Below are 14,373 nucleotides of genomic sequence, written 5' to 3' on the forward strand. Positions count from 1 at the left end.
AACATCAGACTGGTCACTAACACAGAAGCAAATTTAGATGCTTTTGGCAGTGGTTTTCACTATCAGGAAGGTCACTGACACAGGAACAAGTTAAGTTGCTTTTGGTGGTGTTTTTCACCATCAGACTGGTCACTGACACAAAAGTAAATTAGGATGCTTTTGGCATTGGTGTATTATGAGACTGGTCACTGACACAGAAGCAAATTAAGATGCTATAGGCGGTGGATTTCAACATCAGACTGGTCACTGACACAGAAGCAAATTCAGTTGCTTTTGGCGGTGGTTTTCACCATCAGACTGGTCACTGACACAGAAGCAAATTTAGATGCTTTTGGCAGTGGTTTTCACTATCAGGAAGGTCATAGTTTTATTTTCCCAGCTCAAATACAGAAACATCCAATGTCGTGGGGAAACAGAGTAGTGTGTCAGTTGTATGGAACACAAGAGAGGGGCATTCTTGTCATGTGTCTTTGCTATTCATTCTACTATTACATAACTATCGTTCAATGCAGTCGTTGATTGTGGCAACGTTTCCTTTAAGAGAAGCCGCAGACATTATTGAAGCCTGGCAACGTCTTCACCATTCCAGAACGCAGACCATAACGGGCCAGTGACTGAAGCAGTGCAGTTGCCTGGTCACAGGATGGTAAATCAATACGAAGTGTTACCGTATTCAGGTGTCTCTCTCAGTCATTAACTGACTAAATGACACTGGTAAAGTACAGGACAGACCTTGCTCTGGAAGGACAAGACAAAGCAGTAAGGACAGATGACTGATACGTTTGGAACTGCCAGTGCCTAATTGTCACAAGCTGCATGGGAAATCTCTCTTCCACACGCACTAGGCTGTTGTTTTTGGGCGTCTGAATCAATCATAGGGGTGGTGTGTTTCAGCACCCTTGTTTTTCGCTGTTTTTGACAATGTTTCATTTCACTCAAACTCAATGAATATTGAATCCGTTACATCACTGCAAGTTCTAACATGTTCAAAGAGCCCATTACGCACACTGAAAGTTGCATTTACCTAGGGGTATAAATGACCTCACCACGTTTCTGTATATGCATGACCTCGGTGACATGATTTGTGTCATGTTCACTGACACTTAGATGGATGCTACTCATAACTTCGAATACTTTACTAATGCACAATCAACGTATCCTCAGAATCAGATATTTCACTTCAGTCCTTTTTCCAAACTCAACAAATTATGTGATTCGAACGCGCAGAGCGACAAAATCTCTGTTTTAGTGGAGAGATTCATGTTTTTTACACCGCTTTTAGCAATATTCCAGCAATATCAATGCAGGGGATATCCGAAATGTCTTCTTACATTGTACCCATGTGGGGATTGGAACCCGGGTCTTCGGCGTGACGAGCAGATGCTGTACCCTCTGGGCTACCCCAACAAGGAATAATGTTGGCTTTAATGGTGGTATTTTCTGAGTGAGTTATTATTGAACTAAATGAGCGTTGGTTGTCAGTGTGAAACCTGAGAATAGTCTCGGTATCCGACAGGTGACGAGAACATCTGTTTACATTCTCGATCTTTTATCTCAGTAGTCCGTCCATTGCTGCTGGTAACACAGGCAGACAGCATTCATTCCGTACTTATAAGAAATCTCTAGTCATACTGCGTCATTGCTATATAAATCACTGTCAAATTGTGACGGCACCAAGTACTAGTGTTCGCGAAAATGTAAAGGTGTCCTGCTCTATGGGTGTTTCTAAGTACATTTGTGCTCGTAGATGGCGTTTGTTTAATCACGAATCCATTGTTTGGCGGTCGACTTCATTTGCTGCGGTGGGTATTTACGCAACACATAAAACACTCATACTAATAATCTGTCCTACAGTCCCTGAACCACATTGTTTTCCCCTACTGCGTCCCTGTAAATATGCCAGTGTACGTTTTGCATTGAATAACATAGGTTTGACATTATTGGTGGACACATACAGATGTACGAGTGTGTTTAAATCAGTCTTGCATCAGAGTGAAGTAAAATATTGCTCAACAATATTCAGCTTGATTTGTTTATTTTCTCAAGAAATGACCCACGAGAATACAGGTTATTTCTAATAGACGGAAGTGCTATGACCCCGATTAGCTGCACCCACCATCAGGGTGTGGAAAGTCACAGACATGTATGGCACTATGGAACACTGTACCATAGGGGCACGGCTCTCTGATAGTCTGGCCGAATGTACAGGTGTAATAATAATGACAGGACATGGCATCAGGGTAAAGCCCGTCAGTCTTGTTAGCACAGAAGTTGGACACAAAGTCTGCAAGGGAAAGTTAAACGATGTACTTCTTGTCAACAGAGGATGTGGACATAAAGGCTTCAAGGGAAAGTTAATGTACATCTTGTCAACAGGGGATGTGGACACAAAGTTTGCAAGGGAAAGTTAAACGATGTACTTCTTGTCAACAGGGGATGTGGACACAAAGTTTGCAAGGGAAAGTTAAACGATGTACTTCTTGTCAACAGGGGATGTGGACACAAAGTCTGCAAGGGAAAGTTAAACGATGTACATCTTGTAAGTTAAACGATGTACTTCTTGTCAACAAGGGATGTGAACACAAAGTCTGCAAGGGAAAGTTAAACGATGTACATCTTGTAAGTTAAACGATGTACTTCTTGTCAACAAGGGATGTGGACACAAAGTCTGCAAGGGAAAGTGAAACGATGTTGTCCTTGTCAAGACTGTTGGCGGACACGGTGTCCAAGAGGGAAGAAAGTAAACAAAATCAGATAGCAAAATAGCACGGGAAGTACACACAATGACTAACATGAGTAAATGTTGTTAGACACCATTAGCTGAGAACCATACGAATATCTTGTAAAATGATCTATATCACACAGGAAATGACCCAACATACTTCCCGAGGCGCCTCCATTGAAGTTCTGAGTGGGAGCCACAGCATTGCCCTGGGGAACTGTACCATAGTCTGTCAGTTGTCTGAAATGTAAGTCAACATACACATATATTCTCTTAGACATACCATCAGAACTACAGACACTGTAGATGAAGCCGGTGTTTGAACAAATGGGACATCCGGACAATTTATGACCCGTTACATGTTGCAGGTAGTGAAATCCCTTATACCGGACCCTTCCCACAATACTATAGGGAAAGGCTCCATGCATGTCAATGAAGACGCTGTAGCAATATCTGGGTGATGATGAGGTTTGCCTATGGGTCATGAGAGTATCACAGTAGTCGGAATCTTACAATGGATCTGCTTTTAACAGATATTTCTCATAATTACGGAAAGCGATGTGTTGCTTTTATTTGGAAAAATAACAGTTTCTCTGGCAATCGTATTTCGGGCATTACACTACCCCTGAAGATTGGTCTTCATCAACCCGAGATTGTCGAAAAAGGCGATTAACAGGACCTTGAGGTCAGTTTTGATGACTTCGTTGACACATGCCATCTTACCCAAATGAGAGGATCTATGTCTAATCTGTTAGTCATTGGATTGTCTAACCAAGACACGATTATTAATAGACCGCCGTCTTATACCTGGAATACTGCGACATTAAACAATCAATCAACTAAACAAGGTGTTTCAGCACATGTATGAAACATTGTTGCTTTTGTCTTTCTTAATGCCACAAGTGTTACTCATAATCAATACTTGTTCTTTCCTTTCATCTGTTCAGGTTGTATTTTCTAAGAAATACACCTTTTGCCAACAATGGTGTGGAAAGCATCCTTGATGGCGTGGATCAGAGGATACTTCTTTCCACAGATTCCCCCAAAGTCGTCGAGATCCAGTGCCCAGACCATGATGCCTCCGTAGCCGTGGTCAATTACGTATTTCACCTGAAGAAGACGACCAAAATACTATTATTGGATCGGCAGTGAATATATAAACTTCGTAGTAGTCCAGAGTTTCACCATCATGAGTTAATTTTCCAGCAGTCCCCGGGCCGTGTGCAGGTGCCCCCACCCCATTCACGGCGGTGTCATTACGGCATTACATTTATATTGTCACAATGACAATGAAGATATGGATGTTTTTGGTTTAACGCCACACTCAGCCGGGGTCTGTAAATAATCGATATATAATCTCAACCTTTTGATACGTTGGTTTTGGGAGACACGCCTTACACTCATAGGTGAGGAATTTGTGAAATTGTCTGTACAAAGATTAACTTTCAACATGAATGAAACGAGTAAGCTGTACAGCAATATCAGTTCTCTACCTTTTCTTGTAGACTCTTTTCGTCATCATAACCAACCCATCTCTCATTGTCGACCAGGTAAGGCACCGACTGGTTGGCGCTTATCTGTGATGTAGCATTGCCTAGAAGCTGGCACACCTGCATCATTGGAACGCAGTATCCTCTGATAATGCCGTAGATTCGACTGATAGCATTAGCTTTGTAATGACGCTCACGTCATACTTCAAGGAATAGGTCATTCAAAATTGTTTCAAATAATCCATATCACCCAAAAGAAGTTAAAGAACTTAATTCAAGGAAGAAGCCATACCCGCGTGTGTAAGATGATATATGCTACTCAAAAGAAGGTAAAGAAATAAAGCTGAAATATCTATTTTAAGGGTGAAAGGTGAGGGTGAAAATACTATAATTGGATCGGCAGTGAATATATAAACTTTGAATATTTACCTCGTAGTAGGCCAGAGTTCCAGCACTATGAGTTAATTTTCCAGCAGCCCCTGGGCCGTGTGCAGGTGCCCCCACCCCATTCACGGCAGTGTCATTCAGAGAGAAGGTTCTTCCGTAGAACGGCACGCCGATCAGAAGCTTGTGTTTGGGTATACCAAGGTTGGCCCAGTAACTTGCCATAGCGTCCTGGATTAAAAGGGACGTCTTGTTTTACACTTTATAATGGCTGCGTGTGTTAGCATCACTTTGAACGCCCAGCTCCAATAAACAGCGTTACTTAGGTTCAACTGATGTGTGACTGAGCTCTAGACCACAGATAAGCAGTATTAGATTATATGCCCAGACACTCCATATGATGTCAATAATTTACCGGACACTAGGTCTACACACAATATTAAGTTCATGCCTGTGTTCCTATTGGGTCTACCAACAATATTAAGTTCATGCCTGTGTTCCTATTGGGTCTACCAACAATATTAAGTTCATGCCTGTGTTCCTGTTGGGCTTTGGGTCTACTAACAACATTAAGTTCATGCCCGTGTTCCTGTTGGGCATTGGGTCTACACGCAATTTTGCCAGTATTCCTGCTGGTTTCTGCTGACTAAATTCAAGCTGGGACAAGTAATGGATATTGTGTCTACTTACAATATTTAAATTGGGGTCAGTGGTTGTGCCGTACAGCGCAGCATGGTGACCGACCAACATCGGTTTGTCCCACTCCCCATGCATGTCGTAGGTCATCAGATTGATCAGGTCCAGTGATCTAGGGGAGGAGAATGGACATGTGTAGATCATTGGTTCCGCCCATCTTAATCCGAAGACCATGTCTAACCACTACAGAACGAATACAGCCGTGATAGTATCTGTGGCATTCAGTGAGCTTATGTTCGGAATGATGTATTGTACAGCACGTTTATGTTTAAAATTGTTTAGATAGCCCTTCAATTTCACGGTCCAAATTTTCCATTTTGTTGACGCTTTCACAGTTGGACGCGGTTTTTGTATGTAGGGTTATCGGGTTCTAGCCACCCTATCCTCAGTCAGAACAGAATTTTTGCCTTGACATATAATCCTTAATAATCACTAAACAAGATTTGAAATAGGTACGACTGGTGGATTCGATCGTGTCGTCAGCCGCACTTCTACTCTTTACAACCTGCAGCGATACAGAGGATAGTGCGGCATGAAACAACATTGACTCACTTGGAAAGCTGGACCGCTTCATACGACTCCTGCACTCTGATGGGGGACGGGGCGAGTGCTGCCGTGAGTAACAGATGGGGTTTGCCAGAATCACTGGCCTCGGTCTTGAAGGCCAGATGCAGTGTCTGTAATCAAGGCAGGATGATCACAGAAAATCACAAACCTGCAAAATCCCACCAGATCCGTTCGTTTCACTCTCTTCTGTTGTTGCGAAACCGTTTTGCTTCATGCAGATTTGCACTTTGAGTGAACAAGAGACTTTGGGAATTGGATATGAAGTTTCTTAAATGTATATTTATGTTTCGGAAACATGAGGGTGCTTACCCTTCCTGATGTTGGCTATATTTGAGGGGTTGCTACCCTCCCCATTTGTACCGTAGTAAGGTAACAAACGAATTTTCAAATGGCATCCAACATGGAAACAGAATGATTCAGTGTTTAATGCCTACTAAAGGTAGTCTTAGAAGCGTATATAGAATAATGGACACACGATGAAGAACAGAAAAAAACATTAAGATAATTAAGCCCTGTCCAATTCCCCAGACATTTGTTCTTTTCCCTATAAAAGGCATAAAACTACCAAATGAGAAAGAGCTATAATTGCAGAACCTGCACGAGTTTCGTGAACCTCTGTTTGTCCCCGGGGCCGCTTCCTCTGGCCGCCGGATATTCCCAGTCAATGTCAAGGCCGTCAAATCCATGCTCTCGCAGGAACTTGACAGCGTTCTTGCTGAAGGTCTCGATGTTGCTGTCATTGGCAACGAGCTCACTGAACAACTTGGATCCCATTGTCCACCCGCCAACTGAGAGCAATGTCTTCAAGTGGGGGCTGCCAGATTTAAGGGCGGTGAAACGTTTGTACCTGTAATGACGACTGTAATGTATCCGACAATGCAACTGGTCAAATATAGATTTTTGGTGATAATACATAACGCACAAGAATATAATACATTGCGGTTCGTGTGGTCAAGCGATGCAAAGGTACAAGTAGGTCGTGAGTGATTGAGTTTAGTTTTACGCCGTACTCAGCAATATTCCAGCTGTATGGCGGCGGACTGTAAATAATCGAGTCTGGACCAGACAAACCAGTGATCAACAACATCAGCATCGATGTGCACAACTGGGAACCGATGACATGTGTCAACCAAGTCAGCGAGCCTGACCACCCGATCCCGTTAGTCGCCTCTTACGACAAGCATAGTCGCCTTTTATGGCAAGCATGGGTTGCTGAAGGACTATTCGACCCCGGGACCTTCACGGGTCAACAAGTAGATCGTAGACCAGTCTCATTTAAATAAGATATTAAGGCTTACTGCTACTTCCGTTGACGATCTAAGGATATCTGGTTAGGAGTGAGTTCACAAACTTTGACAAACCAATACATTACTAATTGACGTCAAGATCATACATTTCGAAAGTAATGTTCATTCTCGAACATGACAGCAACAGTCAGCAGAATAGCTGAGATGAAATATTTAATCTAAAGTAGATGAACAATGGCAAATGTTTTGAGGAACAGATCGTTGTTACAGTACTGCTTTCAACTGATAAATTAACAATTGATACATCCTTATTGCCCTTTCCCATAACAGAGTTGTCCGTCCTTGGATTTTACCATGTGCACAAGTGCAGCTTCTCGGTGCTCGTTAGATTGTATCAGCTCGATCAGAAGAGATTTCACTTTCCTCACGTCGAGAGCAACGGTCAAGAACTACTATTGAACCAAAGCATCTTTGTACACCCACAACACTGGTCGAACACGGGTTAATTATTCGTTGACGATCACGTACATGCTGGGGTCGTCCCCGTAGTCTGTCGCTTTCAGCTGCGTTGCAGAGTCGTCCAGGGTTGCGAAGGCAAAGCTGAGATGGGTGCACAGGTGGGGTGCGATGTCCTCGGGGTTGAACGTCACGGGGTTGTCACGGTACCGAGCCCAGCCGCTGACGTAGCAGAACCTCTTGTAGTCTGGTCAATAACATGGAGCAGTCGGACAAATTCGCATTGCGGTGCTGTTACATTGTATTTCTGTTTGTTGTTTAGCGACGCACTTAGTTATATGGCTGCGGTCTGTAAATCATCGACTCTGGACCAGGTAACAAATCTAAGATTAATATATCACATTATGTCAGCTTGATGCAGAAGTACAGCATAAGTGAGTGAGTGAGTTGGGTTTTACGCCGCGTTTAGCAATATTCCAGCAATATCATGGCGGGGGACACGGGAGATGGAATTCACACAATGTATCCATGTGGGGAATCGAACCCGGGTCTTCGGTGTGACGAGAGGACGTTTTAACCACTAGGCAACTCCCTCGCTCGAGTAAAAAGAGTGATACGAGTGTTAAATGTGCTGAAACACACCAGCATACGTGGCGCTCACAAACCTGGAACGAAAGGGCAAATCGGGGATGCAAGCCACGGTTGTAGGTTTCTGGAGATGCATGACTCGCAGGTACGACTAAAGTGAGCGGGTGAGTGAGTTTGATTTTACGCAGCTTTTAGCAAGATCCCCGCAATATCACATTGGGAAAGACTTCTATTACTGCATACTTCCCAAAGTTAATTCATTAAGGACGCTGTAGGCGCCAAATGTTAAAGTTACCATTTATGTTTACCTCTTCAGCAATCCTACAAGAACGTTATGGAACCGACAAACCCACACACATAATATAGGGCAATATATATCTGCGATTGAAGTCTGTGTTTGGGTGATGAAAAAAAAAACTGTTTCAGACAGCAATGTAATATATATACGCTGGACAAGACAGACAGACACACACACACACACACACACACACACACACACACACACACACACACACACACCTCATTTTCATGAAGGGGTATGGTCTCTTTTTTAATAAAAGCGATTTTAGTGCTAAGGTGACAGCAACTCCCACACCTTAGCATAGACTTCGTCTTATCGCAAGTTGTACAGCATCACCCAAGTAATGTTGGACTAAATTATTTCACAGATTTACATCACTTACTGCCATGCTGAGCTGAAGTCACGAAGGCATGAAGAACCACTAAACACAGAACCAGATTCATCTTTCTCAAGTCTTCAGCTGTAACAATATCATGTAAGCACTGGAAGAAATCGATCGGAGCACTACAACGATAAGTCCTATAATATAAGGTGCTTTATTCAAATAGACAAAGGGGTATCGGATTGAAGTGGGGGAAATTTCCCGTTCAAGATGCATGTACGCGTGCATGTTCGTGTGTGCGTGTGCGTGCGTGTGCGTGTGCGTGTCTGTGACTTCCGCATTTCCGTCGATATATTGGTGTTATAAATATCACGCTGCATTTTGGTATTGGTACCCACCTGAGGAGGAGTATAATGAGTTAAATGATTAATGACTAATTCTTTTCATCCCCGTAATACTCAGACACGTGATTATCGGGTTAGAAATGATGTTCAGTAATCCATATTTGTCTTAAGAGGATAGAGTGGTCAGGCTCGCTGACTTGGTTGACACATGTCATCATATAGATCGATGATCAGCGGATTGTCTGGTCCACATTTATTTACATATTTTTTCCACCATTGTCCGACAAAGTAAAAAGAAATCCACTGGAGCCAAGCTTAAAAGTTTAATCATCGATAGAAGTCAAGTTGGGTCCTTGGAATTGCAAACACATGTACACATGTAATATCCAGTATCTACTACTGCCCAACACAAAAATTTATCAAAATTTTCAGAAAAATTATTTAAAAATGACTTACATACACATGCGTAGCGACGAATATCATGGGAATGGCTCGCTAACGCACAGCCGGCTCAACGTCAGATAACCCTTCATATCTTACCGACCTGACACAAATTTAGTCACTTGAAGAAAGATTACTTTTTTCAGTAAAATATCATGTGTGAAATTATTAATAATCAACTTCAAAACTGTTTGCCTTCATGGATGCACAAATAAAGTGAGTTTGGTTACGCCGCATTTAGTAATATTCCAGCAATATCATATCCGCAAACGGACTTAACACGTGTCCATGTAGGGAATCGAACCCAGGTCTTGGGCGTGACGACCGAACGCTTTATCTGCGAGGCTACCCCACCGGCCGATCAATATTTAAATCTAAACCACTCTCAGCTGGGCCTGACAAATAAAAGGGACCTAGGGATTCTCCGCGTTCGTCCTCACTCGTGATGTATCAACACAGAAGTTTTGTCCGTCATATTTACGTTTGATCTAACACATGGTCAAAAAGATAGCATTCTTGAACCTACGCTGTGAGTAACCGAGATATAACAGATGCATGATACGTTAATCAGAAACAAACAAGAGCTCTATATCTTGTAACCACCAATGAAATGTATTTACAAATCGTGTTATATGACATCCGGTTACACACTTGTTGACCTGAAGCGATTTGGGGAAGGTTAATAAACGGTCATAAACACATTTATTCATTATGAATATCATCATGAAATCGTGCTAAAGTCACATATTCCTGAAAATGAAATCAAGTGGCACCATGCATTTAATGAATTTGAGGCATTCAGGAGAACACTTTACCAGACCTCAAATAACCTCAACAGTGATTGTGTTCGACTGACGTGGGCCAAATTGTATGGCATTTGTTGTATCTATAAAACACTACTCAGTACTTCGAATTATACAAACATAATTTCATTCAGTATATGCGACTTCATGCGTACACTGACAGCAACGCCCTGGCATATGCTACCCATCAAAAGTTTAGACTCACTAGCGTGAATATGGCCACATACTTCACTCACCCCTTCTGAACCAGATTTTACAAAATTTAATTTAATATCCTATACCGTTTTCCAGAGGAGATAACGCCATGACATTGCTGGAATAATGCTAAAAGCGACGTAAAAATACATTCATTCCATGATAGGCAGAGTCTTTACACAGAGAGTTGCTTTCACGAAAGTCGAGTGTCATCGCTAATTCTCAGTGATTCCTTGATCAAATTTAACTCCTTCTATGTCGTTTCATTCAGTTGATGAGTGAGTGAGTGAGTTTTATCCTCTAGGCTACCCTACCGCACTTCATCTGATGAAGGAGTGAAAATATGCGTCGCGTTCTTCAAAATAATGTTGACATCCATGAAAGTTGAAAGCCCTTACGCCTTTTCCTTCCTTCATCTATAATCACCGCATTACTCCATACTCATATTGAATATTTTTAGAGTGTCACACAGTGATTTCAGAAAGCGTGAAAATGTCATATTGATGTAAAATATGTTTGGACTGGGATGAGTTACTATAGACTGAAACCGTTTATCTTCCGCGAATACATACTAACGCATGAAGTGTTGAAGCTAAGGCTAGAAGAAAACTGAAGCGATTAATCATATAACTTATTGGGCTCATCAACACGAAAGAATCCATGAAGATGCTTCAATGGTGCTCAATGTTCGCAGTTTTCGTACGTGGCCTTCATATCCCCGGCAAATCAATCAACTCAAACTTCATGCTCAAGGTCGAGTGTTATATGTTTGTTTCTTCTTCCGTTAAATGTTTCAATGTTCAAGAAACAAATGAATGATACCTGTACCTGGAATGGCCGCTCTACAGGCCGTGAATCTGGAAATCAATAGAAGTCATGTGGAGGCTCAATTCGGGTAATACCCGTATAAGGTCGGTGGTGCAGCCTGGTGGTTAAAGCGTTTGCACGTCATGCCGAGTTCGACTCCCTACACGGATACAACGTGTAAAGCCCAGTTTTGGTGTCCCCAGCAGTGATATTGCTGGAACATTGATAAAAACGGCGTAAAACCATATTCACTCACTCACGGTATTACAACCAACTGCACGTGTTTACTAGTTTTGTTTCATACCGTATTAGATAACATCACTGTTAGTGTAGGATACGCCACAAACTGACTTTGCACATGTTGCACACGTCAGTAAATATGGATCCAACGATTTGTTGTAAACTAACAATCTTCTATGTGAATCAAACCCGGTATATCAGTGTAACACGCCAAGGCATCAATCATCAGACGAACCAACAATCTTGTTGGAAAATGAAGTTCGGAGATTCGGGCTTGAAAAAAGCTCATTAACTCACCAATCTTGCTCGTAAATCATGTTCCTAAACAGACAATGAGACAGTCAATTTATTTCCTCTTCTGTACATTATCAATACAAGAACGTACAGAAATATTAATACAGCGTCCCAAATATATAGTTATGCGATTCCATACAAAACTATATACATAGAAGAAATACATTGCGATTCAACTAATGTTTCCTGTTTTCATATATTAAAAAGCAAAGCAGGGAAATATTATTTTTTTATAATAAGGACAGATCATTGGTTGAATAATTGTTTTAAATTTGTAAAAAAAAATACATGTTAACTGTTAATGGCTGTATATGATTTGCAGTTAAAACGCACTCTGTCTTCAACAGTCAAGCTTACATATCTGCCTGGTTCCAGTTTAAAAGGAACAATAAAACTTCCAATATTTATTCATTCATAACTGATTGTTTGGTGCTTTGTTGAGTATTGCTACACTCAAATACTCGGCGGTGGTGTATGAAAATCGACTAGACAATCCACTGATTTATACCATAAGCATGTTATGGCATATGATGACATGCATCACCCAACAATGCGGCCTGTGCATAATGGCATCTGAACCGGACAATCATGATCATCGATCTACGTAAATGGGATATGATGACAGGCATGAGCCAAGTGAGCGGACCTCACCACCCAACCCCGTCAGTCGCCTCTTACACCAATCATGGGCTGCTGAAGTCCAGTTCTGACCTTAATTTTCGAGACTTTCAGAATAATAAATACATACGCCCACGGGCATACAACTCTTGACATTTCACACCAAGAACAGTGTTTTAGAAGAACAATATTTTTACCACGTTCGGACTGAAACCCATGGGAAACGGTAATGTACATCATCGCCATATGTCAGCGCATAGAGTACTCCAACTCCATACAAACATTAATCACCATGATGTGTACAGCAGCAGAGCGGTACCTTTACTACTAAAGAAAACACTTCAAATATCGATCTATTACTCGGAGCTTTCCTTAAGTTGAAACCGCGTTGCTCACTTTATAATACAGATCCCGATGATTACAAGTCGTCAGTTACGGATCCAGTGTTTATTCAATCTGAAAAGGGCGTATGTACATATATGAGCACTTGAAACGTGTCTTCGTCATCATTTACGACATCTCCTACCCAGGAAGAGGGTGTAACGATGTTCTTTTCTTAATGAATTATTCAAAATATCAACCTTTTGGCCCCAAAAAATGTTTCGCATTGATCAATATTAAGCACATCACCATTTGGAAAAGATACAGAGCCTTGAAGCTCAAATTTTAGTGTCATGAATATTCTGGTGTGACACATGGGGATTCCAATATTGTTTCTGTGTGGGCCTGTTATTACTGAGTTTGAATTGGAAATGTTGATGATCATGTTTGTTCTTGGTAATGCTCCAGCGATGTATATTTTAGGTTTTTGATAAACAGTTTTCTAGGTTTTCACTAAAGGATTTTGATTTCAAAACATGACACTGACATATGGCAGAAATCTACATCTCCTTTTTTATTGTTTTCGATTGTTCTAATTTAAGGATTCTGATTTCAAAAGGTGAAAACTTTGATAGAAACCTTAATTATTGATAATAAAATTGTATATAAACCTATTAACATGTGATTCATGCAATAATTAATCCACTGACCGAGAATGAACACATGTTCATAAACGTTCGGTCATTCTGTAAGCCAAGTACTAAAACTAGCAACGGTAGTGTAGTAGTAGGTGCCTTTGCTAGATACATCCGTGTCTTTTCATACTACAGTTTGACCCCTTTGAGAGTACATTAACTGAGTCCCTTTGAGATTAGTCCATATGTCTTTTTGTGTGTTTCTCTTTATCCGACCTCACCAAGCAAAGGGCGACGAAAAAATAGAAATGAAAATGAAATTACTCATTGTGTCGCCAACTTTATAGGTTAAAAAAATATATATCTTATAAATAGCCTTTAAAATAGTTTTTATGTAAATTGAGTCGCTTTACTGCGGAAACAGTTTTAAATAAATACAAATAGAAGAAAGGTGTACCTGATATGGGGATTTGAATGAACGGGGACGGGTAAGAGAATGCTATCACAACTCAGCGTAAATTTACACTGAAGAGGAGAAACAATTTTTATTTCACGTCGTCATGACAACTGAAGACGGGTGGGAGACGGGAAATACACAAGACAATACAGGCTGACATGGAATAGGAACCAATCTTAAACTTGAAATGGGATTGACATGGATGATTGCTTTTCATCATGACCTTGTCGCCTTGGACCGTTGTTCAGTTTGTTAATCACTGGATTGTCCAGTTTATTATTCAGAGGCCGCCGTGATAGTGTTGGTTTGTTAGTGGCTGTCCTGTTAACCAGACAAAGAAAGACATACTTTGTGCAGGCGTTATCTTAGGCTCATACCGCGCCGTGGAATCAACAGGTGCTGGTAAATCATCATAAACCTAAAACTGTTTCATACATGATTTCAC

General features: G+C 41.3%; 1 protein-coding gene across 1 annotated transcript; it reads right to left on the reverse strand.

Annotated features, from left to right (window-relative positions):
• Positions 1 to 2,018: 2,018 nt before the first annotated feature.
• Positions 2,019 to 8,943, reverse strand: LOC137284530 (chitinase-3-like protein 1). Its single transcript, XM_067816365.1, has 10 exons — positions 8,834 to 8,943; positions 7,635 to 7,809; positions 6,454 to 6,706; positions 5,845 to 5,969; positions 5,287 to 5,404; positions 4,642 to 4,827; positions 4,216 to 4,332; positions 3,693 to 3,832; positions 2,883 to 2,962; positions 2,019 to 2,284 (listed from the first exon to the last, which is right to left on the reverse strand). Exons 1-10 carry the CDS (start codon positions 8,892 to 8,894, stop codon positions 2,103 to 2,105), a joined length of 1,437 nt encoding a protein of 478 aa, XP_067672466.1. The 5' UTR covers positions 8,895 to 8,943; the 3' UTR covers positions 2,019 to 2,102.
• Positions 8,944 to 14,373: the final 5,430 nt, after the last annotated feature.

Source organism: Haliotis asinina, chromosome 5 (assembly GCF_037392515.1).
Source record: "Haliotis asinina isolate JCU_RB_2024 chromosome 5, JCU_Hal_asi_v2, whole genome shotgun sequence".
Classification (NCBI taxonomy): Eukaryota; Metazoa; Mollusca; class Gastropoda; order Lepetellida; family Haliotidae; genus Haliotis; species Haliotis asinina.